The 23545-nt window shown below is 44.9% G+C and overlaps 1 protein-coding gene across 5 annotated transcripts in view; it reads left to right on the top strand.

The window, feature by feature from the left end:
• Positions 1–23545, top strand: part of SPTBN1 (spectrin beta, non-erythrocytic 1) — a 195987-nt gene that overhangs the window by 83822 nt on the left and 88620 nt on the right. The window contains exon 1 of one of the 5 annotated variants that reach the window (XM_019942660.3): positions 95–590. The exons of the other annotated variants lie outside the window; for them this stretch is intronic. Coding sequence (XP_019798219.2) covers positions 482–590 — 109 coding nt within the window. The 5' untranslated portion in view covers positions 95–481. Of the gene's footprint in view, positions 1–94; positions 591–23545 lie in introns of those variants that run through there. 5 annotated transcript variants of the gene reach the window in all.

Here is a 23545-nt window from a genome sequence, read left to right as displayed (position 1 = left end):
TCACCGCCCAGCGCACGGCGAGTGGCTCCCGATTAAATTACAAACCGGCGGCCGCCAAGGGCAGCCGGGAGGAGGTGTGTGCGCTGTGCCCGCGAGCTCCCGGGCTCGGCGACCGAGGCGTGTTTAGGATTGGCCATATTTTTAAAAAATTTTAAGTAGGACTGCGCCTCCCTCCCTCCGCCCTCCCGCCCCTCCTCGGTAATTTATTTCAAGCCTAGAGCCAAGGGCCACAAAAGGAAGGAAAGCCACAAGGAATTAGATGCGTGAGTGGCCGGGCTAAGGTGGACTCTCCTGCGGCCAACTTCCTATCAGATCTGCCTGCTGGACTCTCACACCGGGATGGGGCTTGCCTAAGGTCCAGCCCTTTTAGCCGGGGCCGGGAGCCAAGCGTTGCGGAAGCTGCTGCGTGTTGGATGGGGGTAGGAGGGGGCTGGAGCGGGATTTCCACCGTGCAGCCCGCCGGGGCGTTACGCTGGGCATAATGGAATTGCAGAGGACGGCTAGCATCTCCGGGCCGCTGTCGCCGGCTTACACGGGGCAGGTGCCTTACAACTACAACCAGCTGGAAGGGAGATTCAAGCAGCTACAAGGTAAACTCCCGTCTCAAAGGCCGGGCCTGCCCGGGGGCCGTGCTGCTTCCAGTGGTTCTGAGGGTTTATTTGTGCCATATGGTACATGACCCTAATGAAGACCGGCGGCCGCGCGCCCGGCCCCAAAGCCTCTGGTTGGCTGCGAGCACCCCATTCACTACTTCAAGGAGACAGTTTCTCACTCTTCACTCCAGAAAAGCCACCATTTGGAGTCTCTATCTCCAGTTTCCCTTGGGCTCTCTTGGTTGTCAGGTATCTGCTGCCCACTGCACACACATTTTCTCTCTTTTTAGCTGTCTTTGCATTTTAGTAGATCAATGATAATAGACCTATTAGTATGCAAGTATTTGATTCCGGGTCGCCTCCGTCTCCCAGCACCCAGCCTTTTACCTCTGGGAAGCCTAAAGGTGTAAAGTGCACTGCTGGACACCCTGTAGAACAATAGCAAAGGGAAGGAGGGAGTGGTCTTTTTGTTCCTAAGCCTTGGGTAAATTACAGTTTTGATTCCGAAGCTTCGTTTTAACCCTTTTGATGTATTGTGTTGGGATAGAGCCTTGCCATCAATTTAGTGAGCTGTGTAATTTATAATGAAAACCAGTTATTGTCATTCCAGTGCTATTGGGTTAGATTAGTTGGATCAATTACAGGTTTCTTGGAGTCTGTATTAATCTCAAACAGTTGAATGAATCTTAATATTTTTATGGAGAGCAGTGTGTGGGGTGATGGGCCTGCAGCCTGCGGCCGAAGTGGCCCCTGCAGCCCCCTTCCCTTGGCTGTCCCTGCCCAGCCAGCAAGCCTGGCCGGTGGTGTCTTGGAGCTTATACACGAAAAAGGATTTGTAACTGAAAACAGAACTCCTTCCGTTAGGAAGCCCCTGGAATCGGTAATAGGCTGGGAATGATTCTAGTGCTGTGAAAAAGTAGCCTTTGCAGACGGTGTATGTTTCTTATTTTAACTCTTCTTGGTGCCACAAATGTGGATCCTGGGAGGAGGAGGAGGAAGGAAGGAAGCAGCTCAGTCTTAGAATGTTTTCACTGGGGAGACGGGGAGGCTATATTTCATTCACAGGTTTATTTGTCTTGTGAAATAGTTGACAGTAATGACACTTTTCTGGAAAACAAGAGGCAGAACAGGACATGATTTTAAACATTTGCTAGGCTGTGCTGCATTCCTCGGGCAGTTTGCTAAGAGGAAGCTCCATTCTCTCTAGGGAATGGTTGTGTGTCTGCTTCATCCCTCTTGAGCTCTTCGAAGGTAGAATTTGCTTTTATGGAAAACTTAGGGGGGGCCAGAGCTGGTGGTGGGGTGGGGACTTGAAGATGGTAAATAGAGGAGTGGGGTGTGTCCATTATCTTCTGGGTGTGTGGTCAAAGGCCCACAGTTTGAGGTTTGAGGTTCTGAGAATTCAGAATGCACCTCTTCTTCAAATGACCCAGGCTCCTCACTTCATTGTATCATACTGCCAAGGAGAAAGCACCAAGGAGGATCCTTGATCTGAAAACCTATTACTGAGGTCCAGTCAGCCCCCTCCTGTAGTCTCAGAAGAAATGAAAACCAAGGAGAAAATACCAGAAGGTGTGGGGAGCAGTGTGCCCACAGGCCCACCCATAACAAAAGGCTGTTACTCTGAAAGGTTTGAGGACGGTTGTAAAACTGCTCACTGAGGAGGGTGGAGCTTACACACAGGAAATGTCTTAAACTGTCCTCTCTGGAAAAGTAAAATTTAAATTAAAAAAAATCACCGCGTGCCTTTGATATTTTACCTCGTGTTTCCCAAGGAAATTCCTTCAAAAGGAGTGAGCTCCACATTTTTGTGTGGTGATTTTCTTAAATGACCTTTGTCCCCTAATTTGGTTGCAGATAACTTTCTTATTTCTAAATATTGTGGTTTAGAAGTTGCACAAGTTTAGTGTTGGTATTTCTTCTATAACAGAAAACCACCCGTGTTGGGGAACTGAGCCAGGGTGAATTAACTCTCAAGTATGGTGGATCCCAGGAGAATTACAAACAGTTGGCATCATCCTTAGTTACACATGGAATTGATTGCATTTTAAAAAACTTGAGGAATATTTTTGATAAAACCTTTTCCCATCCCCACCTACCCCCGACCCCCGTCTGGTATTTGTTACTTACTGTTTAGTATTTGTAGTGCTTCCAGTCATCACATCTTTGATAACATATAGATTGTCTGCTGATTTAATTTCGTACATGCCTACTAAGCTGCCTTTTTCCTCTTTTTAATCCTTCCTAGTACTTATAACCCAATACTGGCAAACGACACCTCTGAATCTGTATCGATTTTTTTTTTAGTGCCTCTAATATGAACTTATTTATTTAGCGTCTATACCTTAGAGTCTGAGAGTACTGTGATTTTTAGGAGATATTTCTGCAGTTTTCTTGGTTTCAAATATTTTCACCCTGGATCCTAAAAATCTCAGGAGGGGGCAGAGTTTTAATGTTCTACTTAAGGGAAATACAATGTTAAAGTGAGTCTGGTCTTTTAGATAAAATAGTTTATAGAGATTTATCAGTAAGTAAATAAGTGTGATTAGAAACAAAACCTCACTGAGGGGCCGAGGTGCAGCGTGATGTCTTTCACACTGATGCTCCTGGTGTAAGAGATAGGACCTTCCACCTCTGATGGCTTCAGACATTAACCACTGACGCCCAGCACACACCTGACAGGCACACACCTGACAGGCATATCCACTGCGCGCTCGAGATCTCTTTCGAATTTCACCTGCAAGATTAAGTTACCACCTTCCTCAGAATCTGTTCGTGTATCTTACACAGTTAGATTTGTTGTTTTGTTTTTCTTTTTTAAATAAGAGAGGACTGCTGAAACACAACAAAACTCAACCTCACATGTTTTTAAAAAATGTGCTTGTAGTAACGGAGAAGTTCATGATGATACCTTTTCTCCAGTTTCACCTCAGCCAGCTCCACCCCTTATCAGACGGTACTCCTGCCCCTCCTCTACTCAGAGGCTGTTGCGCCTGCCTCTTGCGTAAATTAAATTCCAGGCTCCTTAGCCTGGCATTCAGGACCCTCCCCCAAATGGCCCCAGACACGAAATTCCTATTCCAGCTCTTTACATTCCAACCAAATAAATCTTCCAGGTGGGCAGGCCTGCAGCTCCTCATGAAACCCAGCCCTGGGTTTTTCCTTCATTGTCTACCTCATGCCTCAAAGGCTCTGCCCTTCCATTTCACCAATAGGAATCCTTCCTACAATTTTTTTTTTTTTTTTTGCGGTACGCGGGCCTCTCACTGTTGTGGCCTCTCCCGTTGCGGAGCACAGGCTCCGGACGTGCAGGCTCAGCGGCCATGGCTCACGGGCCCAGCCGCTCCGCGGCATGTGGGATCTTCCCAGACCAGGGCACGAACCCGTGTCCCCTGCATCGGCAGGTGGACTCTCAACCACTGCGCCACCAGGGAAGCCCCCAACAATTTTTTTTTAAGACTGTGCTTACATTCCATTATTCCAGAAAGCTTCTCCTTGTCTCCTCTGTTGGGTAGTGGGAGAAAGATTTCATGGAGTGCTCACCATGCACCAGACGTGTTAGTGGGAGCTTTGTCTATATCTCATCTTGTGTTCATAGCACACTTAGGAGATTTTTTTTTAATTGAAGTATAATTGATGTACAATATACATTACAGGTGAACAATATAGTGATTCACAGTTTCAAAGGTTATACTCCATTTATAACTACTATAAAATATTGGCTTATTTCCTGTGTAGCTTATTTTGTAGCTTATTTTACATATAGTAGTTTGTACCTCTTAATCCCTTGCCCCTATATTGCCCCCCACCCCGAGGTTTTAAAGATGAAACGGTAGAGAGTCAAATAGCTTGTTTCAGGTCCCAGGCACTGTGTTGAGCTCAGGTTGAACATTGTTGTTCTCGAACTGTCTCCTCCAAGACTTCTAGATATTAATATTATTTTATTTCTGCAAAAAAGAGAGAGAAGGTGACCTTGTGAAATGCCAGCCCCAACCTGCTTCTCTCTTCTTCCTACCTGCCCCCTCACAGCACTGATTCTATCAGTTCTGGCAGTGGAGTTATAATGAAGACAGAATCTAGTTGAAATACACCAACATGAACTTTCTCTGCCTTCTTTGCAGCCTGACCCTGACATCTAGCACCTGGTGTTTCTGGAGAAGGTGCTTTCTCTTAGCTGTTCTGGCTCAGTTCTGGAATCATGGAGTCACCTGTCTTCATTGGGACATAGAAGGAGACTAAAGATTTGCAGGCTGTGGGAATGTGTTACACTCAAGTTTATTACGTGCTCTCTCAGGGTTGCCTCCTTGAATTTCTTCATTTTTTTGGTTTTGATTTCTAAACTGTTAGGGAAAGAATTTTGCTGGTTTTATACCCACAGATCATGGGGAAAATGCATTCTTAAGTGTTTAAAAAGAACTTTCCAGTTTGTTATGGTACCTAGATGTTTGTCTTGTGTAATTTCATAAACCACAGAGAGAGAAGATTGCTGGGTTTACACCTGCTTGTCATGAAGAAAACTTTAAGTTCTTAGATATAAAGTAATAGCCTTCAAATGTTTCCCACTGTGGCAGTGAAAAGAGTTGGTGACAAATGATAACCCTGGTTTTCTTGGGGTGGCCAAGATTTATAAGAACATTTTCTGGGTTCTGGTCTGGATACCTGCCAATGCTGTACTATGATACTATAGATTTTTCTAAGCGCAGATAACTTTGTGGGATAAGTCACCAATTTAAAAAAAAACTCTTTTCACCAGTTTACCACAGTTTCAGCTCAAAATTTAGAACTTCCAAGCAGATTTGTGAATTAGAATCTTTTTTGAGTGATGTGCTACTATTAATTATTATTATTAATATTTATAACACTTAACTTGAATATGTACCATCTTGCTTGATTAACTACATGAGATTATCCAGAGTACCCAGCATGGGAGCCAGTACTCAGTAGGTTCTAAATAAGTGGGCATTTCCTTAGTACTAATAATAATCCTGTGGAGTATTCTCTTCCTTTTTTATAAAGAAATAGATCATTGGATTAAGATCAACCAGTATGAGGCTTCCTCTCCAGAATCCAGGTTTTCTGACTCCAAACTTGATCTTCTCCTATAGGACCACAAAGTGTAGGTTAGGTATGAGCCATCATACCCCTTACCCAGATATCATGAATACATTCTGGCGGCATGGAAAATTAACGAGCGCAGAACTGCTCAGATTTCTGGACATGCGGTGCCCTCAGTGTTTGGTGGTCTGGAGCACCGACAGTCAAGGGAACACTGATTCTTTTAGCTTAAGTCCAATGTTTGACTGGGATGACTGTAAAAAGGACTCTTGGAGACCAGTTAGGAAGAAGAGGAGGGAGATAGTTACTCCGTTTGAGCAAAAGATACCACTTAACGGTAGTGAAAGAATGGGACTCTAAACCGTCCTGGCTACTGAGGAAGCTTTCTAGATGATTGTGTTCCCAATTTTCATCTCTTCTCATGCCTTGGGCCTAGAAAGGGGTCTGTTCACAGCCCCACTGCTGCCTCCTCTGTGTTAGTCTCTCTCCGTGGTTTCCTAATGCCCCCCTCCCCCGCATGCAGCTGCCCCAGCCTCCCTAAATGCAGGCTCTGATAAGAGAGCTCCCTGCAAAAACTTGGGATTTGACTCCAGCTGACCTGCCCACCTCCAGCTCCTGCTATCCCTTACTCCACGGTACTTATGAGTCCCTAAACCTACCCTGCATTTTCCTGCTCTCCTGGTTTCTTCCCCCTGGGAATTATTTCTTGTGTCAGGATCTTTTTTTTTTTTTTTTTTGAGGTTCAGTTCAGATGCCACTTAATTCAAGGGAGAGGTGATCAGAATCTCTGCTTGGATTCTTTTCCTTTAAGATTTAAAGTTTAAGCCCTTGGTCAATCTCCTGTGATTTTCACATCCTGCCTTTGGTTAGAGTTTGAGTATCTGCCTCTCTGCTTTCCTTACATTTCACAAAGTCTGGGAGCATAAAGACAAAAATCTGATACAGCCTGTCTTACCCATAGAAGTCACTAAGCATTTATTAAGGAGTAAATGAATGAAGTAGTATTATGGAATACTTTGTTTCAGTGGTTCTCAGAATGAGGTTCCTAGACCAGTAGCAGCATCCTGACCTGGGAACTTGCTCTAAGTGTAAATTCTCGGGCGCTGCTTCTGACCTACTGAATCAGAAACTCTCCGGGTGAGGCCTAGCCACAGGTTTTTAACTAGCATGCCTGGTGACTGTGATGTACACTCAAGTTTGAGAAACGCTCCCTTATTGGATCATTTGTACCCTCTTTGCAATTTGGGGGTGGGAGGATTTGGGAAGAACAGATTGCATGAATTGCTCCCAGATAGGAGCAGATATTGTATCTGATTTCTTGCTGAAGAATGAAGAGATAGGGAAAAGTATGTTTTAGAACAAAATTGTGTAGTAGTGGAAAAGGTATTTAGCCAGTCAGGAATGAGCTCTACCCTGCTAAACTAGAGGAGCCATTTAACATCTGCAGGCCTCAGCCAACTCCTGACTGCCAAATGGGGTCAATAATCTGTCAGAGCTTCAAGTTTCCAGTGAACCAGAGCTTCACAGCCATTCATCCGTTCCTACTGGAATCATACTTGTGCATATTATCAAAAATACGCCAGGTAGATCCCAGCCATTTTTAGATCTTAGTGCCTCTTCTCCCTTTTGCCTGACAAGTTTCTATCAACTCTTAGAAGCCCCAGCCATGAAAAACTAATGACAGGGGGAAATAAATGATGGGGGCGTCGTAAAGCCTTCCTCTGACTTCAGTATTCTTTGCTTGATTGGCTTACTTAAAAATCTGGCAGTTGTTTGTATATCATGGGTGCAAAGGACTTGGCATTCAAAAGCTCAGTAGTTGGTTACTAATCTAGGCTATTTTAAAGCGAGAGGACTCCTAAGAAATAAAATGATAAAAGTGTTTTAAGCAGTATAGGACATGCTTTCTTGTCCTCTTTGTTTATTAACACATATTTATTGGTCGCCTGCTTTTCAGTAAGCAAGCTGTCCTCTGGTTAGGAAGTGTGTGAGTAAGCGTGGCTCCGCTATGCTACCGAGCTGACTGATGAGTAGAAGCAAGTGGAGAAATAAACTTGTTCCAGGTGGGGACCCAGGTAGGGGAACTGAAGCAGGGCCAGGGTGGCCGGAGCTTAGAGTCCAGAGTGAGGAAGTGTCGGTAGGAGGGGTACTAGAAGAGAGAGTAAACAAAGGCCAGAGGATGCACAGTCCTGTAAATCAAGTTAAGGAGTTGGGAAGGCAGTGGGAGGCTACTGAAGGATTTTAAGTATGGGAGTGACTTGTTCTGATTTTTTTCTCCTTAAGGAAGGGCCAGTCTGATTCCTGAGTATAATGATTGTTTTGGAAGGTGGGTGCTGGTCAAGAGAAGAGGCAGGAGACCACTTAGGAGGCTGTTGCATTTGTTGTGATGAAAAACAGAAACAGCATAAGCTCCTTGAATTCGGAACTGCAAGGTACTTAGAAGCTTATTACTCAGTGTGGTCTGTAGATGACCTGGGAGTTTGTTAGAAATGCAGAATCTCAGGCTCGCCCCGAACCCACTAAGTCATAACTTCCTTTTAGCAAGATCCCCAAGTGGTTTGTATGCACAGACAAGTCTAAGAAGTGCTGCCTTGGAAATAATCTCTGCCTGCTCCCCTACCCCTTGAGCCGAGAAGGAAATAGTCCTAAAGAGGCTATGACCTTTCTGAGGTTTAACGTTTGTGTTTCATATAGAGTCTGCTTTAAAGGAAGGAGGGGTGTGTGTGTGTGTGTGTGTGTGTGAAGTAAACTGGATCGTTTTAACTGTAAAAATAATATAGTATCCAAATGAGTAATAGTTAATTAAAGAAAGTTTAGCGTTACCCTAGGAGATTACAAGGGCTTTAAAGCATGTTTGGTTAATTCCTAGCTTTATAAATCTTTGTAGAGTTTGGCTAGGATTCTCTTACTTGCTAATCCTGCAGTTCTAGAAATTTGTGAAGTTAAAAAAACACAGTTTCTTTTCATCTATCCATTTGGTATTAATGGAGAATTACAAAAATACTCTGGGCTACTTTCTCTTAAGTTCTTCCAGAATTTCAACATGGTGTCCTGGGAAGTAGAGGCTTATTAAGTCCATACTTGCTTCGTGACTTAAACCTTTGATATACTTTTAAACTATTTTTTAAAGCAAAAATACCCCCTCCTCCCCACACTCCATCTTACTAAAATGATCCTAATTAAATGAATGTTGGTGTTCTTGCAGTTGGTTAGACTTCAGTCCGGTTTCATATATATCAAACTTACCCAGCAAGTGCCTTCAGGTTTTGGTGTTAAAGCTGGATTTGAAATACATTAAATATCTGTTACTTGATAAGCGCTCATTTCCTGTGAGTCTGCAGGTGAAGCTTTAAAATTACTGGTTATTGATTAGGTAGGGGAGGAAAAGCACCTGCTGAAACTTGTTGGCCAGAATTTTTGGCCCCTTAGAAGAAAGAAAAGGGGTGGGGAGATAAGTGACTTCTGTTCTGACTGGCATCAGTCCAGAACCTTTCTGACAGGGGAAGGGGTGTGGGTAATGAAAGCAGTAGTATTCAGATGGTGTTCTTTCAAAGGCAAGGTTGAAGGTTATTAATAGACAAGAATTAAATTTCTAGCTGTTCTTTGTATTACTCCAACATTTTTTATATTTATTATTTCACAGCCGTATCAGGTCATCTCCAGAATAAATAAAAATGAAAGAATAATTCATGTAAAATCCCGCAGTCCCCACAAATCTTAACTCTCTGATAGTTCTTGTTTATATACAGTTTAACAGTGTTATAGTCATTATATAGATTCAGTTTTGTCTTGGCATGTTGTTTTTATTTTTCACTTAACGTTATATGACAAACATTTCACATGTGGTTATTTTCTGTGCCTCTTGTCAAATGGCTTTCCAGATCCGGGCAATTTATTTACCAACCTGAACCTGCTGTCTCTTCTGTGGGATGGGGGTAATACAACTTCTGTGTAATAAGATTGTTGGAAGAGTAAGCGAGATTCTCCGTGGAAATTGTTCCGGCACACGGTGGGCCCTCAGTAGTCAACAGCAGCCTTTATTATTACAGGTCCTGGTTAAAAGGCAAAGCAGTACCCTGCAGCGGCAGCAAGTCTTTTGAACTTGAGTTGAATGCCTCAACCGCGCCCCCGCCCCCGAAACCTGTTCTGGGTGTGGCTTCCTTCAGCATGTGTAGAAGAGCGTTGAGTTTGCCTGAAAATGCACCCAGCCGAAAACACCCCCTTTTATGTTGCGCTTTAGAAAGTACACAGGGTTGGCAGCAGTCACTTGAGCCTGGTGCCTTTTGATGTTGGTTGAGGACACAGTGGTGGTGCCTCTCCCAAGTTCACAAAAAGCGTGCGGAGCACTTAGTGCTGCAGCCACAGCGTCCAGCACGTCGTCAGAAGAGACTACTGTAGCCAGACTCACATTAGCTGCCCTCTGTAGAATGCCTCTACTGTGTTTGCTTTTGAAAGGCCTCTCTTAGCCTTTCTCTCTCTCTCTCTCTCTCCCCCAACCTTGTTTTCAAGAGGCACAGGACCTTTGAGTAGCAAATCCAGTAATCACACACAGTAGCATGGAGACACAGGCTGGCCTATATTCGGTCTCACAAAGGCCTTGTGAACGATCCGGCCTTAAAGTCTTTTTTTAATGCTTAAATGATGCAGGTGGAGAGTTAATCTGAGGATCACTGAGGCACGCTTCATTCATGAAGAATGTGAGCAAAACATAAAACGTCCGGAGGCTCTGTTCTTCTCTGGTGGCAAGGAAATTACATAGGCTGTGTCATTATTTGGGTGAATTTTACCCCCCCCCCCCCCGCCCCCGCTGAGAGTGCAGTTGTGTTGGAATTTTGAAGTGAGAGCTGTGGGTTTAAGCACGACTAGTTGCAGGAGTGGGGTGTGTGTGTGTGTGTGTGTGTGTGTGTGTGTGTGTGTGTGTTGCCTGAAATCCTTATACAAACCATAGACATTATTTTGGCCACACTGACAAGCAAATGGTGGTTATCCCTTGGAATGTGGCCTTGGCATTTTGAATTAGGTTTGTTTTTTAAAGAGAAACTTTGAAGGTCTGGTTTAAAGTGGATAGAGCCTTTGAAAATCTGCCTAGTCTGTTTGAACTGTTAAGTGCCAGTGAGTTTCTGTAGATTGCTAGCTTGATTGTATAGTAGTTGAGAGGTGAATACAAGTCTAGTGCAAAGTGTGTTTCTGGTGCTTGAAAACGGTGCCCTGATTTCTATTGAGGAAGACATTTATTCCTACAGAGGTTTAAACGACTTGCTATCAAAAAAATTCAGTCTTGCAGTGGTAGAGGGAGATTGTGTATTATCTGCGAACAACTGCCAAGCAGATGAAATTCCAGCTGCACAGAGTTTGTGGTGGAGAGTGGGTGGCAGTGACCAGGGGAGCAGGGAAGCAGCAGGCAGTCGTGAGAAGGGCTGTATTCAGAATTAGGATATTTTATCTCTCATTTTAGAAACTCAACGGTGGTGGAAAGTTCATGGGCTGTGGATTCATATAAGCCAGCATTCAAATCCTGGCTCCACCATTGACCTCACTGAGCCCCATTTTCTTCATCTGTACGAACTGGGAAGGATAAATAGCCCTTGGGGAGTGGTTGGGAAGCTTAAATTCGTATGTTGTGTAAATAGGGTGACCAACTCATCCTGGTTTGACAGAGACTTCCCCAGTTTAGCACTGGTTGTCCCACATCCAGGGAATCTCCCAGATTCTAGGAGAGAGAGAATCTCTCTTAGAGTACCAGGCAAGCTGGGCGCTAGGTCACCCTAATTATATATGAAAGCACCTGTTACTGTGTATAGAGGACAGAGATGATGTCTGTATGTGTTAGTTCACCCCTGCATTCCTTCCTAGTGCTTGGCACATAAATAAAAGTCTCATAAATAAAGGAGTGTATGAATGAATGAGTAAAGTAGTGAAGGCAGTAGTAACACATACAGAGTTGTTTTAAGGTGACTTAGCGCCTCTTCTTCCTTGTTGGCTCTCATTCCCTGAGAAGAGGTGGCCTCACCAGCCACATGGTAAATAATGTGCTGAATGAAAGAATGAATCACTCATGATAATGATTTTGGCTTTATGATGTGGCTAAACTTTAACTTCAGGAAGAGCTTATCTGAGTCTGTCTCCTTTTTTGATAACATGAAATTTTGATAGGACCCTAGGGACCTCCCTCATGTAGTCCCTGTACCCTACAGGGCACTGGGGAATTGACTTCACTTTGGTGGAAAGGAGAGGAGAGGGGAGCCCACGGCATTACGGTACTTGCAGAGAGAGGAACCGGTCCTTGGAAGTTAATTAGGCCCGGGTTGTCTCTTCATTTTTGTTGCTTTTCTTTTTCCTTTGAGTGGGTGGGCAAGAGTAGTTGGACCAGGAGAAAAGTTTAAGGGTGACACTAGGACATAGCTAAAGAGGTAAAAATGTACCCCGTGAAACTGCAATCCATTCTTCTAGGTGTGGCAGCCATTCAGAGCTTTATATTGTGTGGCTGTGAATAAAATGAATGAGATTTCTCTAATGTGAATATGCGTTTACTCAGAGTGATGCCGCATGAGTAATGCTTTTCTGGAAGCCAGGCAGTTAATAATACTCTGAGCAAATAAAGGCACAGCCTCAGAAGTTTAGATACCAGCTAAATGTGCAAGCTTGGTCTTTTAAACTGAAGAAACAGCCATGGAGAAAACTAATTTTGGCTCAAGAACTACTACTTACCAGCCCTCAGTGCCTTACAGTCTCCAACCCCAACACCCGCCCTGCCCCCCCCCCCGCTTTAAAAAAAATCTCTGGGTTTCCTCTGCAAATGTATATGATTTCAATTTTGAGATGGGAGGTTATTTTTTCGCTTGAAACACAAGGGAACAGTTTTTTAAAGTCATACTCATTCCGCAGTGGGCTTGACTGTAGCTGGACTTGACTAGGAGTTCTTGGCCACAGAACCACATGCACTGTTTATCAGGGTAGTAAATTCTGATGGCTTTTGGGGAAGAGAGAGGGTTGGAGTTGAGGGAGGGGCACTAGAGCTGGGCCAGATCTGGCGCTGGCTGTCTCTGTGAGGGTTTGCCCCTGGCGTGCTGGGGGGTCAGATGGGAGGGCGGACCCAGATGTTCATCTCAGCCATTGTCATCCAGGGATTCTGAAATGACCTTTCTTACCTCGTTTTCCTACAAGCTCATAATTGTCTGCACACATAAATTGTGTCCTGGGTCCTGGCTCCCTCTTTGTTTGATCAGGAGCCGCTCTTCTGCTCAGTGCTTTTTTGGGAGAGTAAAGCGAGGCCCAGGTCATTCTGTGATGCAGCAGTTGATTTGGGAACTTCTGTCTTTGTTCCCCCTTCCCCCAGTGGGAATTCACACTGTAACTCATCTTCTAAGGTTCCCTGCCTTAAAAACCCACAAACAAAACTCCTATTGGAGTAGGAGCCCTGATCATTGGAATAATGAATGGTGTTACTCAACCCCTGTTGAACATTCTGCCTGACGGAGGGCCTCTGTCTGTAGCTCTTTGCTAGGCACTGGGATACAGTTTCTTTACCTGCCTCAAGAAGCTCACAAACAAGTCAAGAGACAGGAAAACAGTTTTTGTAATAGGATTTGGATGGGTATATATGAGGCGGGGGGCTGCTTTATACACCTGCACAGTGAAGAACGCCGGCCCTCGCCTCTCTTCCTGGTTTGCTGTGACAGTCGGTTACATCATGATTCGTGAAAGCCCTATGAAAAATACAAATTCATGATCGATTCTAAGAAGTTTTTGTTGGGGAAACAAATGGCGAGGCTGTGGTTGTGCTCAGGTACACTCAGCTGGTATGGTGTTCACTGAGGAAGGAAGCAGAGACCTTTCAATAACAATAGCCAACGTTTATTCTTCAGTACCCGACTCTGTGCCATTTATTAGATGCATTACCTCACTGCATACTCGGGAGAATGCTAGAGATGGGCACAGATCTGTTTACAGATGAGGAAACTAAGCCTTGGAGAGAGGAAGCAACTTGCTCAGTGGCAGGCGGCTAGTAAGCGGTGGGCCGGGCCTGGCAGTCGCGCCTGGCTGTGTTCACCGAGCCCTGCTCCACACTGCCTCTCCTAGATGCTTATCTTCCTGGGAGGATCTAGGTGTGGCTGGGTGTGGAGGGAGCAGTTGGACCACATCTGCTAGCAGCAGCCTGCGCAGTGTCTTGTCTGCTTTGAAGCATCTCCCTCAGCCCTAGCTCCTCAGAAAGCATCCTCCCCTCTGGGGGTGAGATTTATGATGTGGTTTCCTTCCTCCTCCCTCTGGAGGTCAGCTCTTCTCCCCCAGGGTCAGAAAGCCCCTTGGTTGCTGGTAGCCGGCCCTGCTGGAGTTGCTGCCCGCCCTGTGTTCAGGGTAGGTCATGCTTGTGTCACCACGCGGTAAGCCGGGGGTGCTGTGAGGGCCGGATCAATGCGGTCTGGTTTGGAATTGCAGGTCACACCCTTTCCACCACACTGCTCAGGAAGCTACTGATGCCTGTGTGTAAAAGTGAAACCACAAGCTGCTTTCTCTTGCCCTGAGCGTGACTTTTAAAAAAGTTTTTGTGGGCTTTCCAGCCTGAGCTCTAGGTATAAGTCAGGTACCTTCACCTACATATGATTTATCCACTCAGTAGCCCTGTGAGGTAGGTGGTATAACGTCTGCTCTGTGGATTGAGAAACCTGAGGATCAGAAAGGTGAAGTAAGGTGGCAAGGTTCTTAGCCAGCATGTGACAAAATGGGTGACTTTGTGAAACTCTGCAGCAGGGAGGGGCCTTTTTCAACACTTCTTTGAACTTAGACCATGTGCTTTTTCTAAATAGGTGGAGGCATGTAGTGTACGTGTCTGTCAGCACATGTGTGGATTGCGTTGATTTTAATTTTTGTTTTAAATTTTGTTTAAAACGTGTATTTAATTATTCTTATTTGACGTCTAGCCAAATTCACAGGTGTTTAAAAGTGTACCATCTAGGGACTTCCCTGGTGATGCAGTGGTTAAGAGTCTGCCTGGCAATGCAGAGGACACAGGTTCAAGCCCTGGTCTAGGAAGATCCCACATGCCGCGGAGCAACTAAGCCCGTGAGCCACAACTACTGACTGAGCCTGCGCACCTAGAGCCCGTGCTCCACAACAAAGAGAAGCCACCGCAATGAGAAGCCCGTGCACCACAAGGAAGAGTGGATCCCGCTCACCGCAACTAGAGAAAGCCCGTGTGCAGCAACAGAAACCCAACACAGCCAAAAATCAATGTTAATTAATTAAAAAAAAAAAAAGTGTACCATCTAACCTAGCAACAAATTGAATACACGGCTTGAAAATGGAAGGCTCACCAATAGGTTTCTCACGTGCCAATTTCTGATAAGACTGTTGGTATTGCTGAGGAAATCCTTCCATTAAAAACAATGCAATCTGCTTATTTGCTTATCTTTGATATTGCAAGGGGCATAATATTGTGGGGATGGGTAACGTATCTGCGTACCTTAAAGGACAGAGCAGACGTTCACCCACATGTAGATACAGTGTTTGGTAAATGCAGTTAGGCTATTTGGGGGATGTTGAGCCATGTAATAGCCTAAATTCAGGTGATTTTGAGCCTTGGCATATCAGGATCCTTTGGAACGTAGTTAACAGACATGGATATAGATCCACTGCTAATACTGTGAGGGCGCTGGATCCCAAATTGTTGGAGATATGAAATACCTGCAGCCAAGCATCTCTCTTTTTTTTTTTTTTTTTTTTTTGCTGTACACGGGCCTCTCACTGTCGTGGCCTCTCCCATTGTGGAGCACAGGCTCCGGACGCGCAGGCTCAGCAGCCATGGCTCACGGGCCCAGCCACTCCGCGGCATGTGGGATCTTCCCGGACCAGGGTATGAACCCATGTCCCCTGCATCGGCAGGCGGACTCTCAACTACTGTGCCACCAGGGAAGCCCCGAGCATCTCTTGATGCAGTGATGTGGTGGTGACTCAGTGACAGCCAGCCTGCTCGGCTTCTAGGTACCAACGACTCATTTGAACGTGCCCTCAAGCCTCTGAACCAAAAGGAGAGGGAAAATGTGCTTACCTACGTTTGGAAAACTGGGTCCCAACACACCTCTGCTTAGGCCATCATGAAAACCTTGTCTTTTTTCCTTTATCCTGGGTGAGACAGGAATTAACCTGTAGCACAAAAGAAACATGTTTGGGTGGGTGCTTAGGGCAGCCTCCAGAATCTGCTTCAGTGTAGTTTATGGCAGCACAGTTAGAGGGAAGGGTGGGTACGGTGATGGTCTGTGTTAATTCCTGTCATCACCCAGATCTGTCTCTTACTTCTGCTGCTCCCGTGGCTCAAGTAATGACTTAAAGCTACAACGTTGATGGGAGGTGTACGTAGGCCCAGTTTCTTCACTGTTGGTTCTAGTTTCTTCACTTTGGTGATAAATATTGTTATCTAGAACTTGTCTTCAAAACTCAACTGTCGGGGGACTTCCTTGGTGGCGCAGTGGTTAAGAATCCACCTACCTGCCAGTGCAGGGGACATGGGTTCGAGCCCCGGTCCGGGAAGATCCCACATGCCGTGGAGCAACTAAGCCCATGCGCCACAACTACTGAGTCTGCGTTCTAGAGCCCGTGAGCCACAACTACTGAGCCTGTGCGCCACAACTACTGAAGCCCGCATGCCTAGAGCCCGTGCTCCGCAACAAGACAAGCCACCGCAATGAGAAGCCCGCGCACCACAACGAAGAGTAGCCCCCGCTTGCTGAAACTAGAGAAAGCCCATGCGCAGCAATGAAGACTCAACACAACCAAAAATAAATAAATTTTTAAAAACTCAACTGTCAAAAAATCCGGAAGTCAGTTGCTTATAATATGCTGTAGTTGATTTCCCAGTTCATATTGGCTGTTGGACTAGAATAGCCTGCACCTCCTCAGTAATGAAGAATAAGTGCTGTGGGTGAAGGCAGGGTATGTGTTTAGAATATCTTCATAGCTCTAAGATCTCTAAAGGAGCCATCAAATGTGTCCACCCATGCAGTCGTTCAACAAGCACAGGTGAGCAAGTTGCAATGCTAATAAGCACATCAGAAACACAGAGGTGTAACAGGCAGCCACTGTCTGAAGTTACATTCTAAGAGAGAATACTAGGTAGAAAGTGGCAGGTGTTCTAAGACATGCACATAACATTCCTGGGTTGTGGGATGTGAGAGAGGCTTTTTGGAGGAGTTGACGTTTGAGCTGCAACTTTAATAAGTGTGACCAGGATTAGGTAATGAGATGGTGGGTGCCTGGGGGTGGGGATGGGATATGACCAGAGGGGGCTGCTGAACCGTGAGGGACGCTGGGGGAACGGCTAGACTTTGGCTAGGATATGATGTATATTTTTTCCCTTCCATTTCAATTATTAATGCTTATTATTATTAGTTGGGGTTTTTGCCTCCTTTTTGTTAGCCAGCATTCAGCTAGTGTTGGCATAGGTACAGGGAGTCAGGTGCTGAGCAGCTGATGTTGGTGAAATGACCTTGCACAAGCACCTTGTATATCACTTCTGTTACCTGTTACGAAGGGTTTTTAGATCATCATTGGTTGCAGATTTAAGGACCTCTTCAAATAAATGCATGGAGGGTACTACTGGCCATCTTCGGTAACTTTCATTTCACCAAACGCTTCTATGAGATTCTGCTGGGTAGATGCCCACTGCTAAAAAAAATGGCTCCTCTGTTCTCTGGGCTCACAGAACCAGTCCTGCGGTGGAACTAACAGGCTAGCAAGGAGAGGGAAAGCAAAAGAGAAGCATGTCCTCATGCAAACAGAGAAGGAAAGTAGGTCCCTCCTTAAACTCTAGCCCAGAAGTGGTAGTGGCTGTAATAGTAATACAGCTGAAACTTCTTGATACTTAACCCTGGGCCAGTGCTGTTCTAATGCTCCTCACAACATCCCTGTGAAATAAGAATTATTTCCATTGTGGAGGTGAGGAAACTGAGATACAAGGGATGCTTTGCCCAAGAACACATAGCTAGTAAGTGGTAGAGTCTTGGATCCCAACCCAGGCAGGCTGCTTCTGGACTCTGAATCCATAACCACTTTGCTGTGCTGCCTCTCAAGAGTATTTCCCACAGGATGATGGCGGCCTGGGTGTTTGTAGATCTTGGATTAGCATTTTGTTAGGACCTGGGAAACCTTGGTTTGGTGAAAGCCATTGCCGAGAAGTGGAAATTCCTGGTCCTATTCCAACTGTAATGGATTTGTTGACTTTTGCTCTTAATTGGCAGCCGTGGTGAGGGGCAGCATGGTAGATGCGATGTAAAATTCAAGCCTTGCTTAATCTTGGAAGGCTTTGTTTCCTTTTCTTTGATGGTAGTTTACTTTGGCAATTCTGGCAGAATAAGGGACTGAACTGACAGTGCAGACTCTGATTTTTTTCCCCAGTGGTACAAGTTATTTGTCACCGTATCGTAAACTCACCATTTCTGTTCTCGCAGTATTGAGTTTTTTGTTGTTTAGATATTTTGGTTTTGGTAGTGGTGTTTTTGTTTGTATTTGCCTGGTATCTTGCTAGTGTATAAAATTATCTGTAAAGGAACTTTGAGAATGTGGAATGAAGGGGACCAGCCCTGAAGTAGAATTTTGGAGTTAGAAGTCTGATCTTGACTCCTTGGTACAGGCTATACAGAAGGCAACCCTGGAGCAATTTTCAACAGCGATGGCATTACCTAGGAGCATGGAGTTGAGCCCAAACCCACGTTTTAAGTTCACATTGCTGGAATTTGCTGATTTTTCTTGACTTTAAACATTTTCAGCTGCTGGAGCATTTGCTGCTGTATTTAGGCCAAGTTGCCTTTTGTTCTGTGATATCCAACGTGTGAATAAAGTAGATAATCCGTGTTCCTGGTTCGGCTGCTGCCAAGAACATGTGAAGACTTCCAGCTGCTATTCAAATTTTTTTCCAGGCCACCTTTTGAGTTTACCCGTGGCAGATAGATAGAAAAATAGGTTTTAAGAGGGGCACCTGTTCATCCTTACTTGTTGTTATACCCTAAAAAACACAAGCTTGATTTTGTTTGCCATCTATTGTGTTGTGAATTTGGCATCAGAGAAGCAAGTAATTTATGTTTGTTTATATCCCATTTCGTTCGAGAAATGATTTAATTTGGCATAGGCAAGTGTCTCCTGATGGTTTTGTGTGCATGTGTGTGTGTTGTGCTTGTGTGTGTGATGATAATTCTGCTGCGGCAGAGTCTGGAATCACAAGACTCGTCATGGGATCGTTGGGTTGGTGAACTCTAGCTTTGTTCTCTCCCTGGGCGCCTCTATCTAGAGAAATGTGAATGTCTTTCATCTTTCTTGGGAAGGTCTGACATTATTAGACTGAAAGGTGCCATGTCACTGCTACGTGTTTTCCCCAAGAAATTTTCTGTAGAGGGTACTGTAGAAGAACCTTCCTTCATGGTGAGTGTGTATGTTGTAAACTCCCATTCTGATCTCTTTTGAGAGTAAAGCTTTTTTTATGATTTTTATAGTTCGACTGATCTCTTTCACCTCTTTGAGCTGCAGTGTACTTAAAATGTAGAAGGAGCTTGCAGTCAGAATGAATTTTCATAGCTTCCATTCAGCATGGGGTGCCTCACAGCTATAAGAATGTCACCCAGAGGGAGAGAATACAGGATTATCAGTTACCATTTTTTGAGATTGATTCTGTGGAGTTGACAGCCAGTGTGTTTGTGATTGTGATTGTGTTTGTGATATTATATGCTGTATGGGTAGACCACATCATATTATCACAAACCAGAGTTTCTGAAAACACCTAACCCGCCATCTTTCACGTTTCACACGGAGGGTCTGTAGCACCCAAGGAGGGTTGCTGCTTCTCTTTACAGTAGGAACAGCACGGTAGACAGGAAACTACTGCTCTCTTAATACCAACACTCTGGATGGAGCAGATCCTCACTGGCTGGGTCACATCAGGGGAGTTGAGGGCTGCTGCCCAGTTCTGCTTTTGAATTGGGAACACGTATCTGCTGTGTGGGGTTCTGAAACGCACCTTTGTGAGTCTCTCTAACTCCTGACTGTTGACCTTTGGGTGTAGATAGAGTGTCAGTCTGGGAGGATTGATGAGAATGTCGGGACCATTTCTGGCCACTGCATGGAGACTTAATGACTGTATTGTGTGTTAGAGCTTTTGAGAAAATACAGTGTGACAGAGATCCTAAAACTGGAAAAGTAAATAGCCTCAAGCAGTTTAACTGTATTTAGTTTGGAAACAGGTTATAAACCCAAAGCTCTGCTGAACGAATGAGAGTTTCTTTCTTCTTTCCGGGCCGGAGTAAAAGCTGCTGGCGAGACCTGCTCTCTGGTGTCGCTAGGACAAGCCTGTGTGACCTTCTTCATGTCAATAATTAACAGTGGAATATTTTCATTTACGCGACGGCCATATATGAAAGTGGTTTCCAGGCTGGTTCTGACAGCCTCTGGCCCAAGGGGAAAGGAAGCTAATGCTGAAAAAATTGCAGGCTTCCCCCTAGAATATCCTCTTCATGGCAATGATGGCTGCAAGGCTTCTTTTCTTTGAAGTAAAAGCCCAGCGTGTGAAGGTTATTCTGGGGTGACTTTATTGTTACATAAGGAGTAGATTTTTGTCTCTTGCTGGTGTGCTGAGTGGTGGAGGTTAAAGGTAGAACTTTGTGTGGAACTAAAAGGCACCTGAAACTTTTAGAAAACCGGCAACATCTGGAGGCTTCTGGCCCACTTTGGCTGGGCACTTTTCACTTTTAAGGCCTACACTGGCTCTTCACAGCCTATTTCTTGAATACGCACAGAGCAGATTCATCCACATTATTGGGAAAGCAATTTGAAGCACAGGCCTTGTCAGTTGGGAAGATCAATCTTATTGCCATCAGCTGCTTATTTGTGTGTTTGTGTGGAGGGGAGAGATTATAATCCCAGTGTCGTCAGATTTCTCTTTGAACAGACAAACTTCTCTCCCTCACGGTTTCTTGACAGAATGAGAAATTTGCTGCCAGTAACTAGTTAATTCTGAAAGAATTTGGGTTCCTACCGTGCAGTTCGTAAATGATGATCCAAGTGCAGGATGCAGAGCAAAAAGAGTTGTCCTTTGTCATTAAGTGCTTCTCCTTCATAATTCATAACCTTCTAAATATTCTTAGTATTGGGGAGGAAGGGATGCTCAGAGCTGAGAATTCTCAGTAAGGTCTTCAGTGAGACACAAGATGGTGACTGTCCAGCTTGCCCAGGATGTGGTCATCCTTTGATGCCAACAGAATTTGGTGTTGCTCCCCAGGGAACCGTGCTGGCACTGAGCTGCCACAGCCTCTGCGCCCCCACAGTTACTCCTGCTCAGCTGGAAGCCAGCGTTCATGCGTTGGTTTCTTTGCCTTTTTTAAAAAAATTTTATTTGCCCTGGGACCACTTGGAGGCTTTTCAGGAATTTTCCTGGGGGCACAGCCCCACCGTTTAGGAGAACTGTCCAAGGCCTGAGCTCATAACAAGAGTAAAACCCTTTTTCCCTTGTCATTACTGCTTCCTCTTCACTGACTAATTAGCCAGCTGCTGCAGGTCTCATTACACTTCATTAATCCTGAGCATCATCTGTCTATTGGAACTGCCTCAAGATAAAAAGGGGACACTCAGCTAAACATTTTTGGTGCTGCTAATTACCCCAAGCTATATATATATATTTTATTAATTAATTGCTCTACTTACTTTCAAATCTGAATGAAGATTTTTCCCCATGCCAGACAACAGGCATTTCACTCACCCCTGGCTGCAGAGGCGCTGCTCTGTGGTTTGGTACATGGAGTGCCTGTAATTATCAGGGCCAAGGATAGAGTGGCTCTGGAAACCAAGGTAAAAGAAAAACATACCTGGCAGTCTGGCTGTGTATAACCTAGGCTTGTTCAAAGTTTTCAATTGATATTGATGCTTTTTTATAAATAGGTACAATCTTAAATGATCTCATCTGTTCGTTAAAATACGTGATGGTGAAACAATTACAAAGCTAGTTTTCTTGCCTCAATGGTTCCAGAGTCTAAAAAATAATCTAAACGGGGGTCAGGATAGGAGAGAGTCATGGACATTTCTATGCTGTGGCTAAAGGTGATGTCTGAGAAGGAAAGTGTTGATCTTGGGTTTGGACTGGTGGTGACTGGGAGCAAGGTGAATTACACTTCTCCCCGGTGTGAGGCAGGGGAGAGGAGCACCTCCCTCGATGGGACTTGAAGAGAGACCCTGATGGAATTGAAAGAACAGTTGAAAAGCTGGAGGGCTTTCTGACGAGGCCTTCTGCTATCACTGAATTATAAGTAAAACTCTTGGTTTTGGAATTGTCAGGAATTAAGGTGCTTGGAACTAAGAGACTTAGTTCCACGTGCTCCCTGTTCAGGCTTGAGCCCCGTTTCATATCAGTTGCACCGCAAGGTCCGTGCCAGTGTAGAATTCTGTTTGGAGCAGTAGGGGCTGTGGCGTCAGACCTTGGGTTAGACTTCTGGGGCCGCGCTTGCCTTGTGGCCATGGCAAGCCACAGAACATCTTGGAGCCTTACCGTTTACTCTTAGGCAAGATACGTGTGACGGCAAGAGTGCCTGCTGCACAGCGCAGTTGTGGGAATTAAATAAGTTTGGGTGAAGTGCTTAGAAGGGTGTTGGCCCCTTCTAGTAAGTGCTCCATAAACTCTTTTTTTTTTTAATTAATTAATTTATTTATTTTTGGCTGCGTTGGGTCTTTGTTGCTGCGCGCGGGCTTTCTCTAGTTGCGGTGAGCGGGGGCTACTCCTCGTTGCGGTGCTCGGGCTTCTCATTGTGGTGGCTTCTCTTGTTGAGGAGCACGGGCTTGAGGCACGCGGGCTTCAGTAGTTGTGGCTCGCGGGCTCTAGAGTGCAGGCTCAGTAGTTGTGACGCATGGGCTTAGTTGCTCCGTGGCATGTGGGATCTTCCTGGACCAGGGCTCTAACCCGTGTCCCCTGCATTAGCAGGTGGATTCTTAACCACTGCGCCACCAGGGAAGCCCACTCCATAAACTCTTAAGTATGCGGGTGGGTATGGGAGATGACGCTGGAATTCCCATGATTCAGGGTCCCGTCCGTGGAACTTGCCACTTTGTGTAGCTGGAGTACTGGTGGACCAACCCCAGTAGGCTCTGATCCTCTCCTTGCTGCTGATCCATGATGTCTTCTTGAGTCAAATCTCAGCTGTGAAGCTTTGACCGCTTAACTCACCTCCGCTTGGTCGATCCGTCTGTGCTTGGCTTGTTCCTCATTACCACGCAATATAATTACCTGTCGTCGAGGGTGGCACGTCATTAAACTGTAAACTGCTTCAGCATCTCTCTATTTCCCATCGCTTAGTACAGCGATTTTACAAACATGTTTTGAAAATGGAATTTGTTTTTCCCCTAGATTAAATCTGAGGTGGGATTCCAGTAAATACAGGGTGTAAAATGAAGTGTTTCTGACCAAAGTACAGGTGACAAGGTGGTACTTGGAGCCTGACCTCCAGGAATCTGGTTTGAAAACTGCTTCCCTAGACCTCAGTGTTTCTTCAGTGATTGTCACTTACTTTTGTATTAATATCCTCAGTTCCACGTCTATTGAAAGGAAGTATTAATAGTCGTTTGCCTTATTTTGCTTATAAGTGTTGTATAAGGTTAAATACTGATTTAATATTCTCCAGAAGAAAGACATGAAAATTCAGGGTGACATTTTATTTATTTTAGAGTACTCATTGAAGACAGCATTTCACATATGACCTCTTGTGGTGCCCTGGGAGACTTTGTTTTCCTCCAGTGAGTGCCCTTTTTATTCGTGCTCATCAATCTCAGACCCACTGGTGAACCTTAGTTCTCTTATCAAATAAAAATGAATTGTGTGTTTTCCCTTCAAATAGAAATGCCCTTTCCATATTTAAAAAATGGTATGTGCTCATTAA

Source organism: Tursiops truncatus, chromosome 14, assembly GCF_011762595.2.
Source record: "Tursiops truncatus isolate mTurTru1 chromosome 14, mTurTru1.mat.Y, whole genome shotgun sequence".
In the NCBI taxonomy this organism is placed as follows: domain Eukaryota; kingdom Metazoa; phylum Chordata; class Mammalia; order Artiodactyla; family Delphinidae; genus Tursiops; species Tursiops truncatus.
Note: the sequence above shows the minus strand (reverse complement) of the source record. Positions and strands in the feature narration are given on the sequence as shown.